Source organism: Ochlerotatus camptorhynchus, unplaced genomic scaffold, assembly GCF_037179485.1.
Source record: "Ochlerotatus camptorhynchus isolate MF236.1 unplaced genomic scaffold, CSIRO-AGI_Acam_v1.1 ptg000081l, whole genome shotgun sequence".
Taxonomy (NCBI): domain Eukaryota; kingdom Metazoa; phylum Arthropoda; class Insecta; order Diptera; family Culicidae; genus Ochlerotatus; species Ochlerotatus camptorhynchus.
This window is the reverse complement of record NW_027040571.1, coordinates 1,811,328-1,833,652: the sequence shown is the minus strand read 5'-3', so window position 1 is coordinate 1,833,652 and position 22,325 is coordinate 1,811,328. Positions and strand designations below refer to the sequence as shown.

Sequence of the window (22,325 nt, the reverse complement as noted above, 5' to 3'; positions counted from 1 at the left end):
GATTACGTAACATCTAATCATACCTTTTTTTAAATAAGCTATCTTGAATACACATTAGATAAGCACAACAAAGATGAAATAGTAATGTTTAGCGAATAGACGTTACCTTGATTTGTTTACCGTCGATCTTGTTTTCCGTGCTGAGCACCAATGCTACCGACGCCAGGAAGGCAGCTCCCACACCTATCGACCCATCAAACTCATGAACCGGGGACCAACGGCTTTACTTCACTTCCGACGGAAGGCGTGATCAGAGATGTTATACCTCAAAACATCCCGACGGCGCCGACTGGGATTGAACCCAGGCCTGCTGGGGTGAGAGGAAATCACGCTTACCACTACACCACCGGCGCCGCTGAGATAGACGTTACCTTGTTTCAAGTTTATTGCAGGCAAAATAAAATATTCATAACTATTTAAACTAAATATGAGACAGTTTTGCTTTAACTTGCTTCTTGCAACTTGCATTGGATTGGAGTGATGTTAGTTCAGCAATCACAAAGTGTACATTTGCTGTCAATTTTATCACCTGTATATTCGTTAGAATATTTCAACAGCACACGCTTGCCTGTTATTCTAACGTATGTCGGAGTCTACTTCCCGTGCGGGCCTGGTTGTGTGTCAATCACATAGAGATCTAGGCTTGTAAAAGCGCTAGCCTGTCAACTGCTTGTTTTTTTTGTCGCGACTGAGCATCGCTATTAGATTGGTACCTAGCTACATTTAACATGCGCTTGAAAATGTCAAGCACGTGTACGTCCAGATTAGCTCGTGAATCAAACGCTCGCGGCTGATACATATCTGCGAGCCCATATGAATAGCAGAAGAGAGGGTGGGTGGTTCAGAACTGAACAAAAAAAAAACTATCTAAAGTATGTTATCAGTAAACGTGGTCTATTAATGAAGGTTCATACAAATCGAGGACGTCCGATTTCTTGAGAATTGTGAATTTCTTGAGAATACACTGGAGTCGCTTTTTACGCGGTTTTTTTTTACACGGTTTTTTTTTACGCGGTTTTTTTTTACGCGGATTTCGGAATTTACGCGGTTTTTTTTTACGCGGATTCCGGAATTTACGCGGTTTTTTTTTACGCGGATTTTGGTTTTTTTTTACGCGGATTTCAGAATTTACGCGGTATATCGCTTTTTACGCGTTTTTTTCTTACACGGTCTTTTTTTACTCGGTTTTTTTTTACGCGGATTTCGGAATTTACGCGGTTTTTTTTACGCGGATTCCGGAATTTACGCGGTTTTTTTTTACGCGGTTTTTTTTTACGCGGGACGTATCACCCGCGTAAAAAGCGACTCCAGTGTACAGCGTGCATGCCTCTTTTGAATGCTACTGAGTGTAGCCACTATTGCTTGGAACTAATCGTCCGCATATGCTGGAGGATTACTGTGTGCATTTTCAGCAACAAAGTTGGCGAAATGATGTCTGCGGTATTTCTCGGTATCCATCGTAGTTGGCGTAGGCAAATTCTGTGAAGGGGAAGGAGGGGGTGGTTTTCTGATTTCAAAGAGAGCTTCACAATGACGCCCGGGGATTTATCACATGTATGAGGGTTGAGATCTGTGCAGTGAGCTGCACGTTCTGCCGTTAGTTGTAAAATAACGCTATGAAATTGTACATTTCCTGACTGCTGGTCGAACAGTGATGGCAACTGATTTGGGGAAATGCTTACAAAACATAATTAGTGACTGAACATGCTTACAAAACATAATTACATATTTTTAATTATAACGTACAAACCTAGAATGATGGGATTCATCGAAATTTTTAAGTAGCTGCATGATATTACCACAGAAAAACGAACATAAATCTGCAAATATTATTGGATTCATAACATCGTCCTGGCAGCAAGGTTGCAAAGACTCATTTCAGCTAAAATAATGTTTTTCGGAATAATAAAACCAAAAGATGGTATGATGGCATGTTTTACTTGTAACTTACAAGAAGAGGTTACAAAGTATGCGTTGGAAACATAAAACCTGTAAATTTTGCTTTCTATGAGTCACAATCAGCGACTTGCTGATCGCTGAGTGAGTGAGTGAGTGAGTGAGTGAGTTTGTGAAAAATCGCTGATTGTGACTCTCATGAAGTGAAATAAACAGGTTTAATATGTCAAACACATTCTTTGCAACCTCTTCTTGTATCCTACCAATTCAAAATTTGATCATGGCATCTAATTATTTCATAATTTAGAAAAACATTGTTTTAGCTGAAATGAGTCTTTGCAACCTTGCGCTGGCAGTAGTGCTTTATTAGCCAATGATGGATTCTTCTATTTTGATTTGTTGCTTCGTTTCTGAGAAATTGCTCTTTGGCTGATGCACTTTTGTCTTATTCGATACCAATTTGCTTCATGGACTGGCATCTCTTGCAGAGATTTTTTTTTTTAATTTTAGCCAAATTTGTAAAATTTTATTTTTAATGGTACTCCTATATTGACTAGGTTTATTCCACTTGTTATAGTTTTTCTGGGTGAACAAGTTTGCGCCAACGAATGCTTTTCAACGTTGTTTGAGAACACTGCACGGCTGCTCCCCACCAGTCCCAGTGCTCACGTTACTGTGAGAGAAATACTCAGCAGTGAGTGAGCCTCTTGCTCTCCTCTCGGGAATGCGCTTGCTCACAGTCAGTCAGTCAGTCGTTCAGTAGATATGCAACGCCGGGTATTCGCGACCCTTTTTACCGCTAGACGAGAAGCCGTCGCGGTTTCCCATTCTTTGTGCACAAGCACTCCTCTAGTCAACGTTGGGACGCGCATATGATCGGATGTGTATTGTGAGTCTACTGTTCGCCGTCGTGTTCAGTTGTTGGTGCAATTTTGATTCGCGTATGGGAAGATACACACAGCGGAAAGCCATAGATCATAACAGAAACAATTCAGAAAGTTCCGGTGTCCGGTGAATTTGAAAAGTGCGTTGATTAACATACAAGAGAAGCAATTTGGTGGTGCGCTTGTCTGGAAGTGGAATATAAAACAGTCAGTGCCGGAAGATAATTTGCGGCCAAAAACCGCAAGCACGCATCCTGTTGCAGAGTATTCGTGGTAGCTCTCGGCCGAGAGAAGCAAGAAAGGCGAAGAATTAATAAGAGGTTAATAAGTCCCGTCCAAAATTCTGGTGAATTGTGCAAGTCTCTGTTCAAGTTCCTCAGCCGAGCATTGGATATAAGAAGCTTACAAGCAAAACAGTAGTGAATAAAAGCAGACAAAGCCCACGTCGGGCAGTTTGGTTCCCCCTTTTTGAGTTATCGGTTTCGTTGTTGGATTATTAGGTCCCACCTTCTCATCGTCGTCTGTCTGGAGTTGTCGTCGCGCTTGGTGTGAGTATATGTTTACACTGTTGAAACAAATGCAGTAGATTGTAATCGTTAAGCGAATACTTAATTAATACGATGATTGAGAGGCTTCATTGTTATGTGGTAAAATCACCTTAAACCTTTTCTGGGATGAATTGAACTTCTTGATAAAGATATTATTTTTTAACAGTGCATTCTAAGGGTGGTGAGCCAGATGGTTGTTTGAATTCTCTTTTTGCATGTGATTTTTTGCCATGATATGCTGCTGGTGCATACGTAGAGTATGAAATGGTAGACTGCATCGAAGATGTGTACAGTACACTCAAAATGTGGTTTATCAAACGAGAAAAAAAACATGGGCCATTCAAATGAATTTCGGTTGTACGTTTTTCTGGAATTTTACTCAATCCAATAGTTCGTGGAAATAATTAATGAGCGGAAAGGTATTTCCAGTGAAGTACATATGATAACTATAGTCGCTGTATTTATAGCCTGTCGGATAGAATCTCGGGAACCAATTGAGCTGTCAAGTAGCGGAACCAATCGAGCATATCACGACCAACAACAGAAAAGAGCACATCAGCTTTTGCGAACTAAACTTTGGAAACCGTTTTCTGGTGATTCAAGGTTCGCCTACGCAAAAGAACACCATTGTCGGGTTGGGGAAAGTTTCCCCTATCCGATGATGCTGTTAAGCTGCGTTCGGTTGGCGAGGAAAGAACTATCAATGTTTAGTTTATAAAAGTTGATAGTACCTTTTAAATTGTTGGTCTACAATATATTGAATTGGTTCCGCTTTTCGATCAGTCGAAAATTGGTCCACCAGACTATAATTATAGTGACTATAATGATAACGTCATAGATAACATTACGGACAGCAAGTGGGTAATCTGGAATAGGAATAGTGTAATAGTAAGTAATTAAATAAACTAATTTTAAAAATATTGAATGAAATGCTAGTAACTGACATACTAAGTGTAATGCCCGGGTAGATGTTCTAATGTTGATATGGATTCGCACGACATTAGAGGTAAAATATCAAGAAATAGGGGAAATGGCTCTAATGTTGGCCTATGAATCTAAGATTGGGCCCATCGCAAAAAATCTGCTATTTATCATTCTATCTAGATGAACGCTTCATTGGCAAAATTTAGTCGATTGCTGAATTTATTTATGGCCCCAAATTAGGGGCATTTAGGCCGACTTTACATCCATTTCCCCTAATAGGTGTGTTTCCGTACTTGCTTTTCAGAAGTACAGCAAAAAGCAAAAGTATGTTCGCGTACTTGCTGCACTATATTATTTTCTTATAGCAACTTACAGAAAGTTGCAGCAACTTACAGCAAAAGCAAAAAAAGCAAATGCAGGAACACCTCTGATACCACAGTAAAAATGCATGGCTAAACCATTTCAGTGGCATTAACGACCGTGCTGGTTTTTTGCAGTTTTAGGTAAAAAAGCGAATGAGGGAAGATTTTTTACCTTATTCATATACACGTCAATGATAAATATCGTTGAAGTAATGAAAGATTCTTGGCTCAGCTACTGTAGTCAACGTCACTGCATTCCGATTCCATGAAATTCTGCTGAACACTAAACTACTAAAACAAATATTAAAACTATAATATTTTTTTACACGCGAAGATTTCACGTTATCTCGTTTTCGAAGCATTATTTAATATACTGAATCCCAAAAAATTATAGATATACTTTCATGTTTGACTATTTAATATATGTTACACATCAAAGATGCGCCACACCTATTAAAACAACCAGGCCCAGTGTGCGGTATTAAAGGGGAAAGATGATTCAGATAACATCGGGTCTGTTTATATCGAAGATTTTCACACGATGCTTCAGAATCCAACAAACGATTTCGACGTTAACAAGTCAATTATGCGTTTGATACGATACCTTAATTTAAAAGCTACCGCGTGAAGTCAATGAGAACGCGTGATATTAATGTTTGCACCCATTATTCTCAAAAACAAAAGAAGCGCTCCGACCGCTTCAATTTTTATCTTAATGTGACAGGCCGAAATTAATCCAATGGCGTTTCAATACGTTAGGCCGAATTTAGAATCCGTAGGCCGAGTTTGGAGTCAAGGTTAGGTTTTTAACAATATCTCAAAAAATCCTACGGAACGCACGGAGAAGTCATATGCAGGGAAAACATTCCATTTTGTGAAAAAATCGCTCGAAAAATATAGGCATATGGTGGGTTAAATTTAAGCCCTAGAAGAAACGTGGACATCTGGTACCGTAGATTTCGTTGTTTTGTCATCTTCAAATGGTTGGTCGTTGGTATCATACATTATAGACTGCCTCTATAAATGTTGCTCCATTTTCTTCTGACGGTCGTCCCGACCGTATGTGTTTAACTCATAAAACCTGTCATTTTCGCTTTCAGTGAGCGCTCACGAAACGTAAAATCTCTGACGCACTGAAAGCAATATTGTCAGGTTTTATGTGTCAAACACATACTTCACAACCTCTTCTTGTAACTTACAAGTATTAATAATCATTATAACATCTAATGTTTTCATAATTCCGAAAAACAATTTTTTATAACAAGTGAGTGGAAGTAACCCTGTGCACGGGTGAACTTTTGTTCATCTACTGAAAAAAAATGACACAAGAGCGGGGCTCTGTTTACTAAAAATGAGCACAGGAATAATGCTCGCGCAACATTTCAAAAGGGCCTATCAACTTTTGTAAACCATTTTTTAAATCCTTTTCACGATAATCGAAGTACGCCCACCTACACCAAGAGCATTATCGTGAGGGGAGTGTACAAAAGTTGATAGGCTCGTTTCATATGTTGCGAGTATTATTCATGAGTTCATTTTGAGTAAACAGGGCCCCGCTGTTGTGTCACTTTTTGTCGAGTGGGTGAACTCGAATCCATCCGTGCACTCGTCTATACATTAGTTACCATTTCAGCTTTACCTTGTCGTTTTCGCGCGCACATACACAATTCGAAAAAGTAGAAATTCTGTTCAGTATGATGCACATAAATGGAGCGTCACATTTCATATAAGTTTACATTATATATCATGTAAAATTCTGAGACATTTCATGCAATGTAGCAAATATTGTATACAAAATCCCATTGTTGTAAACAACATTGTTTACAAGTTGCTCGGTTGCGTGAAATGAAATGCAAGTTTACGTGAATGAATGTTTACATCATTATTAAAATGCATCTGTCCAGGTAAGCTTGAAAACAAAGGGGTCAAAAGTAAACATGTCGAAGAAGATTAATCAGCTGGTTTGAAACAACGGATTCAAAAGTAAACATCAGAAGAAATGTCTTGGAAACCAAGCCTTACATATGTTCCAAGGTGGGATTGGTGAGAGCAAAATCGAACGCAAAACGACGAAATTAAAATCACTCTAGTCTAAATGGAGAAAACTTTCGCAATATCTTAAACCATCAATATTATTGTTATAATTCAACTTCATATCAATATATTACTTTTTGGGTTGAAAAAATTCCCGACTTCTCTGGTAATCATAATGCAAAAATGATACAGGCTTAAAAAGCTCTCAATTAACAACTGTGGAAGTGATCAAAGAACGGCGTAAAGTGCCAGTATGGACCTAATAAGGCCAAATAAGGAAAAGTTCAATTCAACGATGATGACGGCAATGGAAATTCCCGACGCTCTGTGGTTTGTTCTGTAATTATTTAGAAACTGACAGCATTATCTGCTAATAATGCACGATTGACGTGTAAATCTTTCTAACTACAACTACCAACACAACGGATCCTGATGTAATTGGCGACAAGGGTGACGCCATCAACGAAAATTGTGTACGTATGAATGCTCTCACAACACGGTACTTGTGAATTATTGGCACCACCTACAGAACTATAATATCAATGAGTAGAGGCGACGTTTTATTGTAAACGGCCGATGAAATCAACTCAAAATTGAGTCGGATTTCACTCAAAATATTAAAAAGTGTGTGTTTTTAGTGTGTGCTGATTATCCGTTTCCTGGTCATTGGTAAAAAGATTTCCGTTGTGCTGCAGCGTCCTGGTTCTTCCGTTTGGGGCAGGAGTTCATCCGGCGACCCTCCCTCTTGCAAAGGAAGCATTTATCCTTATTACCGTCATCATATACATACACATACATGTATATATTCCCCTTACGATAGTGGAAATGTAGCGAAATGGGAATTTCCTTTTCCATATCCATGTATACACCTCGATGATGTTGATGCCCAACTCCCAGCACTAACGCTAGCTCAAGGTTAAAAACCTCAGGTGGAAATGTGTACACCACAATTATATGGGTGAAATTTTTTATCATTTTTTTCAACGGGTCAACTGCTAGATTTGTGTCATTAGGTGAAAAACTCTGAAAAATTCAGCTCATTTGGATATAACACGAGCCGGCGCTTTTGATTTAAAATTTATATGGGGATATTGGTTGAAATGCATGGAGAAATAATATTCCTTCACTTTTTCGTGCATATCAAACTCGATTAAGCTCAGAATGTCAGAACACGAAGCTTATACTATAAGGAACAACTTTGCTGAAGACGGCATCACGATTCAAAGTAGTATTATGGAGATATTAATTTTAATTAATTAGGGGAAACGGATGTAATGTCGGCCTAAATGCCGCTAGTTTGGGCCCATACATAATTTCAGCAATCGACTAAATTTTTTATAGCGACCAAAAATATCCATCAGTACAGTCCGGTACAGACGCGGTTATCTAGATAAAAATGGTAAATAGCGGATTTTTAGCGATGGGCACAATCTTAGATCCATATGCCAACATTAGTGCCATTTTCTTTTTCTTGATTTGTTTTTCGTCGATCTTGTTTCCCGTGCTGAGCACCAATGCTACCGACGTCAGGAAGGCAGCTTCCACACCTGACCCCACCTATCGACCCATCCACTCATGAACCGGGGACCAACTGCTTTACTTCCCCGACTGGGATTAAATCCAGGCCTGCTGAGGTGAGAGGTAATCACGCTTACCACAACACCACCGGCGCCGCTTATTATGTGCATTCTGTTGGTATATTACAACAAAATACTGGCAGCTTATGCAACGTATCAACTAGATGACCACTAAAAATAAATGTTCATATTTCCACAGGCCAACATCCAAGCTCATGTCTTTAGGTGCGATAACCTTTTAACATTCAGCTATTTTTTGACGCTACACGGGCTATCGCTTTTGGTTTAATTTTCATATAGGAGATTTGGTTAAAATTATAGGGGAAATGGCTCTAATGTTGTCCTATGAATCTAAGATTGGGCCCACCGTTAAAAATCTGCTATCAATTTTGGAAATCTGCGCGTCATTGGGATCGTACTAATGGATATTTTTGGTCGCTTTTGAAAATTTAGTCGATTTATGGGCCCAAATTAGGGGCATTTAGGCCGACATTACATCCATTTCCCCTACATGCAAAAGCGACTATCTCAATAATATTAACTGGATTTATGATGCAATTTTCAGCAAAATTGTTTCTCAAGAACAGAACTACAAGTTTTGAAAATCTGAATCAAATCGAGAGTAAGAAAACTTTTTTATAATGGATAGAGTATAGGAGTGTCATTTTCTCGTGTATTTTATCCAAATTCCCAATACAAAATTCAAACTAAAAGCGCCTGCTCATCCTCCAACCAAATGAGCTAAAGCTTTCAGAGAATGGTTTTCTCACCTAAAGGCACAAATCTAGAGGTTGGCCCGTGGAAAAATGTGTATTGTACACACATGCACATATTGATCGACACGCTTATCTCTTCTACCTTTCCATTCGCATAAGGGAAAATTAAATCTTCCAAGATAAAAGTCAAGGCATGGAGCTTCGGATTTAAACTTTATTCAAAGTCCTTTCTCCTCTGCAATTCGATAAGCAGCTTCCATTCGACCCAGATCCACATCTAGTGATTTCACGACATTAACAATTTCGCCCACGTTTGGTTTTTAACTTCCATTGCTGAAGCTGAACTTGATGGTATTGTTTATTTCACACATACAGCTTCTAGCGAGAGCGACAAAAGCGAACTGAAAAAGTGTGGTTATTCACTGATTCGGTATAGTTTTCCTCGATTTTTCTAAAAAAATCTCACTCACTTTATGAGTATACTCGAAGAATGTGGAAAATTTTTCATCGATTTTCACCTTATTCGAACAGACTTTTGAAGAAAATCGAGGAAAATTTGACTCACTCAGTGAGAAACCCCATAATTGTGAGTGAAATTCTACTTCGCTATAGTCTTCTTGATATGATGTCTTCTCTACAATGCTTGCAATGTCTATAGTGAGAACAGTCCGATCGACAGCTACATAATTTTACCTTACACAAATGCTCTCTAAACCATTATGCCGTTGCGTTACAACGCATACAGATTTACTGTACTGCTCACGTTTTGTCTTAGTCAGAAGAGGGTAGCGACGGGAAAATGTCTCTTAGAAACTTCTTCAATATAGGGTTAATGTCCATAATGTCGGCCTAAGTGTCCCTAATATTAGGGCCATACATAAATTTCGAATGAAAGCGTTTTTTGACAATGTTTCACTAGCCACCAAAAATATCCATTTGCGTTGGGCAGATATCGATGGGCCCAATCTTTAGATCCATAGACCACAATTAGAGCTATTTACCCTATGTACAGGATTATGGGTAAATTTTCTTCGTTCAGGCCAGATAAAATCTAATCGGAGGGATTAAGTTGACCACAAGAGTCTCTATTACGGAGTGGAATGCGCAATGTTTGGTGTGAGAATTGTCTCTTTGATATAATTAATTAGTCTTCGAGTTCAAGTGAAAGGGAATCCCAAAAGAAATAAAATAATAATTGTACCACAGCAGATTAGACTGCTGGATTCTAAGCATTCAATGATGGGTTTCCTTTCGATCGTTTTTTGCGTGTGAGGCGATCCTTTGCTATGCTATTGCTTTTGGCTCGAAGTCGTCACATAGAGAAGAGCCACGAGTTTATTAGAAATTCATCGATCCGTTGTTCTGCGAAATATACAACCAACCAATCCTTTGTTCGCTCCGCACGAGCAGGGTTTCATTTAATTAGGAGTTAAAGAGTTTTCGGCGTGGAAATTTGGGTTCCCCGTTTTGTTGATCAAATAATTTAAGGGGGATTTACGTTGAAGCGTGGGCATGGTATTTGTTCTATCGAAAGCAACATTGATGATTTACGGTTCGTTGAGAAAGCGATGGATGAAAGCCGTTACTTGAGCCAGGTAATGCTGTTTGCATCGGTACACGTTACAAGGCATGTGATGTCATGAGTTAGGCTGTTTGGTAATTGTATACTGCAGACTGTTTAAATCATGATAATTGTCTTTACAGTGGGCATGGATTTCATCCGATTTTGTAGTGCAACCGGCTTGGATCAAGAATCAGAAGTCAATTGAATTGAAATCCAGACAGTCAGTTCTTATACATATATGAATGTGTCAAGTCATTCTCGATGACGCGCTCAGAGCTAGTTATTCAACAGCTTGCATAGTGATTTATTTTCAAATTCCGATGATGATTTCCAATGCTAATCCTGAGCTCTCGTTTTGTTTTCAGATCCCGTACAGTGTAATCATGCCGCCGGCTACTGAGCTCGAGGATAGTGTATCGACCGACGATTGTACCAATCAGTCCCAATCATCGGCAGAGGATACCAGCTGCAGGACAGCTAGGTCGTCTTCGCTGTCGGTGACGGGTTCGGATCGTGAGACAGAGCACTCTTTTGTCATTCAATCACCGGTGGGTTCACCTGCGGCCAGCATGGTTGGAGTTAATTCGAATTTCTCCGTCATAAATTACGGTGAGTAATATTTGACTAAGTAGGGAGGGTATCCATCATTTTCACGAATTTTGTAGGTATGATATTTTTTACGACTGTGAGTGTTTCAAATCGTTTTGAATTATAGCATTAGAGAATCTACCAGATGCTTTACATGAAGAGACAAAACAACGCTTTTCTCGTCATTCATAACTAACTATATTTGCATTAACGTTATCGCGTGATGTTGATAGACGTCCACGAGCGTTGAGTACGAGTTGGCTCCTTTTTTTTACTACCGTCAGAGAACGAGAATTTGTACGGTCCTTGGAGTGATTATGTACGCATCTTCTTTTGTTGAAATGCTTAAAAGCTTTTTTGGCTTTCTTTTGTACACATATGAAATCATCCAAAAAGAAGTGAAAGTTTTCTATTGTCGATTGTAAACTGATAAGTTTGCTCCTTAGTTGTTCCTGAATGGATCAATCAATATGACGAACCAAAGATTGATGAATTCACATGCCAAAACATGTTTAAATGTTAATGTAATTTTAGCAAGTGATAATGTGATCGGATTTAGGTCGTTAACTTGTACCGGTTTCGAGAAACCGCGTTAATAAAGGCACGTAAAAACCGACTTCAGTGTAGATTATTGACCAAGGTAGATTGATCATTTAAGACCCATTGTCGATCAAAATAAATTGTTAATCAAAGTACGTTTTTGATCATGGAAAAATATTGATTAAGGGCAATTGTTGATCAAGGCAAGTTTTGATCAAGGAAAATTTATTGATATGCTGTTGATTCAGGTAGGTTGAATGAGGGAAAATTGATGACCAATGTTCTTCAAAACAGATTCAAGAAAAGGATTGAAGGCAAGCTGTTATTGATCGAGGTAGAATGTAGATCATGAAATATGATAGATTATGAACATTTTATGATCAAAAATAGTTGTTCACGATATGCTTTGTTGATTAAGTCAGATTACTGACCGAGAAAGATTGAGGATTAAGGTAAATTGTTGTTCAAAGAATCAGACTTTTATCTTTCGATAAATTATCATAACCGTAATTTCAAATCTTTCTCATTCATCGTCAAGATTGATGTTTAAGCTATTCTTTGGTGCAATAAGACCACTGAAAAAGCGAATGGGTTTCGTAGAACATTAGAAAAAAAAATCAAAAAGAGGGCTTATAAAATCGGGAAATTACTGTATCTTAAGATTTCGTTTAGTATAATTTATTAAATATTTCCAGAATTTATTTGAAAATGGTTCTACATACTTGAATTTCTAGGGAGTTCATTTAAAGTTCTTAGTACTATTTCTTTCCTCGTCACTTTCCCTACAATCATTTTAAATTTTACATATTAATATTGGACATTCTGGAAAAAAGATGTGATAACTTTCTACAATTCCTTCAGAGTTGAACATGAATTTATAATTTATTTCAAATAACATTTTTTGTATGCTGGAAGAACCTTTATACACACAATTAATTTGATCATTGGAAATCAAATAGAAATTTGATCCACCTAACGGTGTGCTAATCACATACATTAGAAAACGTGTGCTTCGATTGCGAAAACAAACAAAGTACGTCATGACAAATTATGACCATCGATAACAAATAGGTTGACCACGCTTAATAATCTGGAAGCCGTTTGTCAACGTCTAAAAATTCGACACATCATTCCTTATTGATCACGTGTCAATCCAATGCGCTCCAATCGTTTCTTCCATTTCAAATTCCCCAAAGTCCCTTGTGCCAACGTTCTTTATACCACCTCGCCTGCAGAAAACAAGACCACGTGCTCGTCACACTGGCAGCCGTGTGTCTAAAGGGCGTCTTGCTTCCAATAAATTTCCAACGAGAGCGAAAAAGGTGGGCAAAGGTTGTAGACTCTCTGTAACCAAACCGCCGCCGCCACGCTGCTGATTATGTGCAAACGACAGCAGCGAATCGCAACCGTCGGCATTCACATGTCCCGGCGTGTGATTACCCGAAACTGACCTAGACAAATTGTGTATGTTTACTTCGAGAAACTCTTCCAAGCATACTGCGTACCTAGCACCGTTCGAATTAGTAATTTTGACTATTTTCTTTCCTATTGCAATGTATGCCCGTACACGGTTTTCTTGGGGTATTCGTGACGTATGATTGAATTTACTTGCTCGACGGAGAATGCAGATATATGTAGATAACGAAATTCACATGTTTCGGAGGGTGAGTTATTTCTACCCTAGTTCTGCTTCAACAGCAGCACTGTCATTGTGCGGTTAACTTTCAGAACATAAGCAGTTGGCGATGGGAATTTGCAGTGCATCTTTTCCAGAAAGACACGATAGTATCAACGTGTTTTTGTAGCGTATATTTAGCTTCCAACGCGTTGCTATTTGTTCAATGTGTCTGGCGTGTAATGTACATCAATCCTGGCTGATTGATAACGTTGCTCAGTTGCATTTGCGAAGAGCGCAAATTTTGGAGTTTATGAAACATGGCAAACTATTGTGGGCTGAATAGACAGTTAATCATATCGTCAGGCTGTTTTTTACAGAGATGGCACTGGTCCGCTGGTAGGAAGCTATTAAAATCCCCACACAGAACTTGAAATAAGTGGGAATAGTTTGCTTTCGATGGCATATTCAGGTCAAGTAAACGACATCCTAAAGAAATCAGTCAAGAACTTTGTCGTTCAGTTTTTTCCCCGTATATCATTGTTAAACAAGGTACAATTAAATAAAAATAGTATTTTCCCAGGGGGCCTCATAGCCTAGTCAGTAAAGGCACGGTATTACCAAGCCGGAGGCGGCGGGTTCGATTCCCGGTCCGGTCGAGGGAATCTTTCGTGTTGGAAATTTTCTCGACTTCCCTGGGCATAGAGTATCATTGTGCTTGCCACACAATATACAAATTCATGCATTGGTATTGGCATCGAAAGCTCTCAATTAATAACTGTGGAAGTGCATTTAGAACACTAAGTTGAGAGCACGCAATAAGCTAATATGCACTAAGCAATAAGCTTGAAATTGGAATAAGAAGAAGAAGTATTTTCCCATAATTTTTTTATCCGGTTTACTACCAGACCCAAGAGAGCCAAAAAGTTCAAATCCAAGAGCGAAGTTTTCTCTCACGAGCTCAATCTCTCAACATGCCATGTATATTGATTTCCCTTTCACAGACTACAAAGTTTAGTACCTAGTCATGAAAAAATGTTAGAGCCCTTATTTATGCAATTAGATTTGGCATCCAGGGGAGGAGCTTGGCAAGTATTTTTGTCGTCGAATACGTAAGAAAGGAAGGACTCCGGATTTTGAAGGTACCATATATGTTTTGACCGCATTGCCCCTGTTAACAATTAACGGAACCAAGTATATGCGTAATTTCCGATAGATGTCACCATTAAGTACAGCAGTGACATCTGAATTATATATTAGCAGAAATTTTGGATTGGTGCCAACCTTAACATAATTTCACCTTCGATAGGCCTATTCAGGTAAATCAATTTCATACCGACTTCTTGTGGCTAAAATTCATAAGTGATTCTTATGGAATTCATACGTTCCTGAACTCCCCGACGATTTGCTAATGTACCTTCGATGTGTGTAAACAGTTCTGTCGATTGTTTCCCACTCAAGTCGCAATCTGACGCAAGCATCTAGTCGATAGGTTTGGAAATTGCAGCTGAGTGTTACTCAAACTTTTTCGTAGCCACCGGTGCTCGTTTCGAATTCTCCCAGCAGAGCAATCACAGCCAAATGATGTGGGCATGACTCGCATACAATAATCGTCTGAACTCAACTCATTTTCCCTCCAAGTTCACCGAGCAGCACACGTGCTGCTCGAGTTTGAGTACGCGTGGTAACAACCCAGATCGTCAATCATGGTGGATAAATGGTTCTCGTATAATGAGCCACTCACGAGCACGGGGGGGTCTGCCTTGTAGGTAAACATTTCTCCGTCGTCTCCGTTGGGATAATTGCAGTTCCGGTCTCGTGCCGTACAATGTTGAATCGCTGTTGTGAATGATAATCGAATGTTGATGGAAACTCCAATGACGGTCAGCCTTGTTGATAAAGTTTTCAGACTAAAACTTGAGGATTGAATCACCATACAGCTCCAGTTTAATTTTGGAATTTCTTCCGGAACGAGGGGGAAACAACTTTTCCCTTTTGTATATACGGTCATGACTTTGCTAGTTTGCACACCGCAATGTTACGCTTCTCTTTGTGTGTCTGATCAGCCTCAACTGGACCAACCGGCGGCGTTGGAACGTGACTGGTCGAGTGTTAATACTCAGTGCCGTTTGAAAGAATATTCTATGACGCGTGATTAACTGGTGTGTTCACGGTGGCTGTAAAACGTGTTTTTTTTAAATTGGTCATTTTTCATATGCCTGTAAAAGAAAGGATCTGTCTTCGCCTTTAGGTGGTTGACCCGTGATTGCAATACCTTATTAGAGTGTCACATACCGTAGATAGCACCGAGCACGTGTTGCCGAGTTTAGTTTTCAATTAACATGCACTCTTCGGGCAGCGGGGTTAACTGAGAGCCGTCACATTGTGCGGTCAATTGTCTCACTCATCTGTTTCCTTGCTTGTAATCTTTTTTTTTTTCAAACACAAAACGTGACACACAACCCTTGTTCGGAATGGAAATCCATCGCATTGGGATGTAGGTACTCGAGGAAAAAAGCTATGTCTGTCGCTGCTAGCCCGGTCGTAATTTTTCGCTTATCTTCGCCCCAATCGGCCAGGTTTCCAATTCCACAAGGTTGGCAACGTGCTCTCGGTGAATATCAGTTTACAGTATTTGCCATCAATCATCGCCGGTTAGTTTTGTTCGATCGCAAGCTATGCAGTGGGAGTAGTGTTGCCGGGTACGTGCTGTGACGCTCGCTGAGCCATCGAGAGTGAGAGCTCACCAGTAACGGTGGAGAACACTTGCCAGTACACGTGAGTTGGTCCAAGGAGCGGCTAGCTGAGTGTGTTGAATACATGCAATCCAGTGAGTCACGCTTTGCAAACTTAGTGTGTCCGTTGCATGCTTCCGAGAAGTTGAACCTATTGGTCGGATCGTCGAGTTTGCTTTGTGATTGGAGAGGGGAGCACGATGTAATTAATTACATTTAGGAAGTATTTCCTTGTGGTAGTTATAATTCTTTTTGAAGAAACTGTCATTGATAATACTGTCAATGAATTTTAAATACATTTGATATGACATAATCCGGTTATGAAAACGCAAGAAGTCCACTAATTTACTTTGTAGCAAAATGAGGCTGGCATACTAGTAAAATAGGGCTTCTTAACTTTACGTTGGAAAATTTGGAATTACCCGACTTTTAGATAACTTGAGTAGATTGATAGATCACATCAAACGTTCTCAAAACTCATTGACAGTATCTATTCCAGTTTTTATGATTTTTCGATCATAAATTTTTCAGAATCTGGAACGAAGATACATATTCATGATGTCAGAAGGTGAACATTTTCCCAGTTCACAGATTAAAACCCTTTCATAATTTTCATGGTGAATGGAATTTGTTGACAATTTTTAAGGCACTCATTCAAAGATAGTTCTGAGGAACTTCAGATTCCATGTGAAACTTGAGGAGAATACCAAGGTGAGAATTTTTAGTAGAATTCGAAATAAACCTTAAATGGGATATGAAAAAATAATGAAAATTTAATGGAATTCCATGATAATTATGAGAAGAACTCCTTGGAAAGTCAAAGGAAAAATACATGGAATTCTGAGGGATAAATTCATGCTGTTTAGGACAAAAATATAATCTGGGGCATAATTCCATGGAAAATTTCGGAGAATACTTAGGGTGTATGCTAAACGGAGGATAGCAAATAAATCTGAGAATAATTCTTGAGAACTTCAAAGAAATTCGGAAAAGAATTCCACGAGAATGCTGACTTCAAGTCAATCATATTTTGAAAAGAAATATAAGGAATTTGTGAGGTGAACTGTAAGCGATTTTTAGAAGGCTTTCAAAGTGAGTAGAATTCCAAGGGAAGAAGTAAAATTCATATGGCAATCTTAAATTCTTTTGAGAATAATTGAGGATTTCTTACTGAGGAGAATTTCAAGCCAATTCCAAATTGAATTGAGTTCCAAGAATATTTCTTACGAAATTTGTAGAGTATTCCAAGGATATTCCGATGATAATTTTCAGAGAATTCCAAAGAGAGTTCCAATGGATTTCTAAAAAGCATTTAAAAAAAAATATGTGGGAGTCCTGAGCAGATCTAAAATGGAATTCCTAGAATAATGCCATGGGAATTTTGGGACAATACAATGTGAATGCTGAGAGTCTTCCACGATAATTAAAAGAAAGTTCTTCAGAAAATACTGAAGAAATCATGTAAAGAGTTCCAAGGGTATCAAAATGATTCCAACATAGTTTTTTTTAATCCTGGAAAACAGATATAAATCAACATACAGGATTTGAAAAACAAATCGTATATTAATAAATTAATTAATATTGAACCTTCATACTTTGAAACTTTAATGATCCTGGATTGAGACATATCTCTAACGGAGATTTATTTTTATTCCGGACATGGAGAAATTTACATTCCATGGAGAATTTTGCAAGTTCCAATTCTAACAGAAGTATTCGTAATGTCAAACTTCGAAATATTTCAAAAATTACGAACTTTAAATAAACCATTTTTTTATATTTGGCGCGACAATTTTTAAAATCTTGGCTTTAGACGTCGAAATATTAAAATACTCATTAGAAAAAACTCAGAGAATTTTATTTAGAGAAATGAATAAACATGCTGAGTTTATTTATATTGAGATAAATTTCACCAGTTACTTGTCACAATATGATAAACAAAACACTATAACAAGTTTTGGCGGTGATACAGGGGTACGATGGTTTATTGTAAACTGCGTTCAGATTTATTATTAACGAGGTTTTAGTATTTTCAAGAGTAGATTTATTCCGTACTGACTTCGACCACCGCCACGAACCTTGACTTTCTTCAGTCAGCCGCAAGAGAGACAGCCAATTAAAGGCATCACCCGACATTTGTTTTACCCATTTTTAGTTAACTAGTTCTAGGAAAAAATTTCTTTTGGAAACTCCCTTCCGCAGCCTCTCAAAATTTCCCAATACTCTGTAATTTAGGAGGCCCCCTTCAGGGGCTTCCGGAGGCGAACCAGCCCCAGATTGAAAGCCTCCATAATAAAGAAAACCTAACCCAACCTATTACGTATTGACAGATTTCTGTTTTACTTAAATGAGGCTGCCAAAATCAGTGGAAACGTAGGGAAAATATCGTATGACCTTGCCAAATTGTGAGTTCTACAGTCCACAAGCAATTTTATATCTTCTATGTGGTTGTATCTAGAAGTTGGTTAAACTTATAATCATACAGGGGAGGACAGCTCAAATAGCTCCCGGGTGCAGAATGAATCCATCAAGAATTTCGAACCCCATTCAGCTCCAAAATGTTACCACCAAACAATTACTCTTGCAAGCTTGCAAAGCAAATTTAAAGACATCATTACATTAGCTTTATTCACCCACAAAAACACACATAAGGGCATTCGGCCTACTTGTGCTTACGACTCACTTGTTTATATCCCAAGATCCAATACCTCTTCTGACAACTTGTTTCCTCTGTCTTGTCATAATTCAGAGCGATGCTAGCGGAAACACACTTTTCCCCAAAGCAGCCACGTGCTGACAAAGTCTCAAGCAAAAACCGGGTCATCAAGCGACGAAATTTGTGGAGGATGATTTTCTCAGAACAGATGGCTCGTGCGTACCAGAAAGGAGCGACTAGTTAAGTTGTGCCTCTTTGCTCGTATTCGTCTTGTTTATTTGATTTTCCGGGAATCCTATGCTTCTGCTATTGGTTTTCTTCGAATTACGAATGGAATGTTTTGAAAGAATTGGATGTATGCATATGTACAACAAAAACTTTTGTTCAAAACGATACATTGAGTAAACCCGATCCCCAAATTCTGTTGTATCTCACTTTTATCTTCTAGATTCATTGGGAAAACCCATCTTATCAACTTTTCCCTATTTCCGTTTAATTACAGTCGGCAAAGTACAGAAGCAATCATCTCACAGATCAGTGGTGCGATGCCGGACGCCATACGAACGTCAAGTTACCATCCCATCCCAGACTAGTCGTGTGGAGTCGATCGATGAATCCACAAACTCTTCCATGGCGTCATCGGTAGATGGCTACTCAACGATCGGTGATTCGGTGTCCGTGGTCGCAGATGTGACCGAAATGGCAGACCTGGATGACAACAGTAGAGCCAGCGATCAACAAGTCTTGGTGCAGCAGCCCCGCATTCATCACGGACCACGAAGTCGCCGGTCCATCAGCGTTTCCTCCAGCGGATGCTCGAGTTCAATGGACGACAGAAACAGTGACTTTTCTCCGTTGTATAGTGGTAACAGTTGTCGGTAAGTTGATGAATGCAATCCAAACTTAACGATAGCCACTTAATATTATTGTTCTCATATTTTAGCTGTACATCCCTCAGCATTTCGGATTTCGACGACGATGGTTTCCGCGAAGATGGCAGCATGTCTTCCGTTTACACAGTATTTTCTTCTCCACGGTCACATCACCCGCATCATCAGCTGCATCACAACCACCAGAACGTTCCGCATCACCCGAACAACACCAAGGGATTGTTCGATATTGCACTGAAAACGGTCAAATTGATCCGGCGCAACCAGGAACTTCAGATGCGGTTGGCTCAGCTCCAAGAGGAAACCAAAGCCTTTATCGAGTCTGTGATGGCAAATCCGGAGAATGAATCATTGCGAAATCACATCCACACGGGTGGTGCCATACGGACGACGCCGGCACCGAGCATCGTGGTTCAGAAGTGAGAGGGCTCCGACGCCGTTACGACGGTGCCCCAAGAAGCCAGCGATCTCAATCATCTTGCTTGAAGTTTTTTTTTACGACTTGATTTGTACAAGTCGTGCCCCTATTCGAGAGTCTGAGCGAATTCCAATGATTAGGTTTGTTTTCACTTCTTTTTGGAAGATCTATTATGAAGCGCATCAAAACTGCTTAAATGAGATATCATTTGGTTGTTCACAAATAATTAGTGTTGATAGGCTTTTTTTCGATCTTATTTTTTTTTTTACTTATAAACGTCTGTCAGCATCGTCAGACCCGGTTACACGATCCTTATTTATTGAAAAGCTGTTGCAGCTTCGGAGAATTGTTCTGAGAACAACAACCACAATCATATTTATGCTGTTCAACAACAGATAAAACGTAGAGGTAGGAAGTCAACCGTAGGTTGCATAAAAACGCTTAATACCACAAAACATTTTGCAACAAAAAATGAAGAAAACTTGAGAAGCAATCATTTGAGACACTTTCATCAACTTGCATTTATGTCGTGAAGAAAACATAAATTTAGAAACATTAAAACTTATCATACGAGCTGCTTTTCGGTGTTTCTTGAAAAACTTTTGTCGGCCTGTTTCTTTCGAAATCGTAACTTGTTAGTGATAGTGGCTTTCACTCTAAATCATAATTAAAACATATACATACATATATCGATCATAAGTCATCATAAGCCACAACATGTGCGTAATGTTAAGACACGTGAGGTACTGAATAAAACTCTCAAATTATATTAAAACAGAATCTTACAAACAGCGCAATGTATTGAACTTGAAGAAAGCTCCCCGTGAAATACCCATGAAAGTTACTGTTTCTCTCCCAAACGAATACCTTGTATTTGGACGACTGACTTGGACTAAAGGGACTAAAATAATAAACTGTTTATTCTAGACTCTAGACACGTCCAAGTGTCGTTTTTTGGACCAAGCCAGTTTTGAAAATTGATATGCTCCGGATACATTTGTCTACTGACCAGTTTCCATCACATTAGATCCCATTAGTTGCGTTGTAGTGGTGTTGATCAGAACATTACTCTAACTGTTGACTATATGAGAAAGCTGGCTTCAATCTATCGCTGTCAATCCTTTGTTTCTTTCCCTTGATACAGATCACCCTGTTTTTGCCTCATCGCTCTATTAATTCGTATTGACGGATGTTGCAGGGGTCGCGTAGCAATATCTAGAAAATGCATTAGCAGGTTCCGAGATCATTGGGTAAAAATAGACGCAGTATCGAATGTTGCACGTTTTTGATGATGAAATAATTTCACAAAATCCGATCGGTCGTATTCCATCATGTGGAGCACAAAAATTTCGGCTGTGATGCAGAGAAATTGTCAGTAACCATTTCAATTTCGGAGCTATTAGAATGATCCCTAATAGCGGTCTGAAGTCCTAGTAAAATCAATGGCCGCCTGAGGGCTCCTACTAAGAAATAGTTCTACCTACCAGTTTTGTTAGATTGTTTCCAATGTAGTAGCAATAGTTGAATCTAACAGAAATTTTCTATAATCCGTCACCTAAAAAGTATCGATTTTGAAATTTATGAGATTGGACAAAATTTTGAAAATCCGTAGTGTTTCTACTTCCGTTTGATTGAAGTTATAATCAATGTTCGGACGCGGATGCGATGCTAATGTAGTCACAGTTCCTCAAAATCAAGGTCGCCGAAGATGCTATGGTTAAAAATATTGATTTTGCTTCACCCGATTCAATCGTTTCCAAATGAGGTCCTGATCAGTATACCGAAATTTCACCTCATTTGGATTCGAACTCGTACTGCACTGGTCCTTTGAAGTATATATGGGAATTACTATGGGAAAAGGTAGCTTTTTGTACTAATCGAACTAGCCCTCCTTCATAATGATGAATGGAAAAGTTTGCTATATGTGAAATTTTCCCAGCTACAACTTTGCTCAAGACCTCTTTTTGTTTGAACGTCTAGAATATGTTTATAATGGTGATTCTGCATCAAAATATGCGAGAGTTGTGATGAGTTACCGAAAAAGATATATGTAGATCTAGAATATGATTTTAACTAAATGAACCAGCTGAAAATATCATAAAATTTCCCGAATTCGAATTATGTCTAATGGCATGAATTCTAGCACAATTCTGCTTTATTTAAGGAAGCCGAGAAAATTCATGGCAATAGAAAGGAATGCACAGTCGACGCAATGTCGTCAAAAGTGGATTTTCTCAAAAATGAGTTGAATTTTCCGGACTTTTCCAGGAAAAGCTTCTCGAATATGAGGAAAATCTATAAAGGTTTCACTCAGTCTATTACCGTAAAGTACCATAATCCTGTGCATCATCTAAGGTTCAAATACGACTCCTCTAGAG

At 38.9% G+C, this 22,325-nt stretch overlaps 1 protein-coding gene across 2 annotated transcripts in view; it reads left to right on the top strand.

Moving 5' to 3' along the window:
* Cipc (Clock interacting protein circadian) overlaps nt 1-20,738 on the top strand; it is a 69,621-nt gene extending 48,883 nt beyond the window's left edge. The window contains exons 1-4 of one of the 2 annotated variants that reach the window (XM_065217892.1): nt 2,661-3,328; nt 10,871-11,114; nt 19,142-19,517; nt 19,583-20,738. In XM_065217892.1, coding sequence (XP_065073964.1) covers nt 10,889-11,114; nt 19,142-19,517; nt 19,583-19,952 — 972 coding nt within the window. In that variant the 5' untranslated portion in view covers nt 2,661-3,328; nt 10,871-10,888 and the 3' untranslated portion in view covers nt 19,953-20,738. Of the gene's footprint in view, nt 1-2,660; nt 3,329-10,870; nt 11,115-19,141; nt 19,518-19,582 lie in introns of those variants that run through there. The other variant, XM_065217893.1, reaches the window with a different exon arrangement.
* Nucleotides 20,739-22,325: the final 1,587 nt, after the last annotated feature.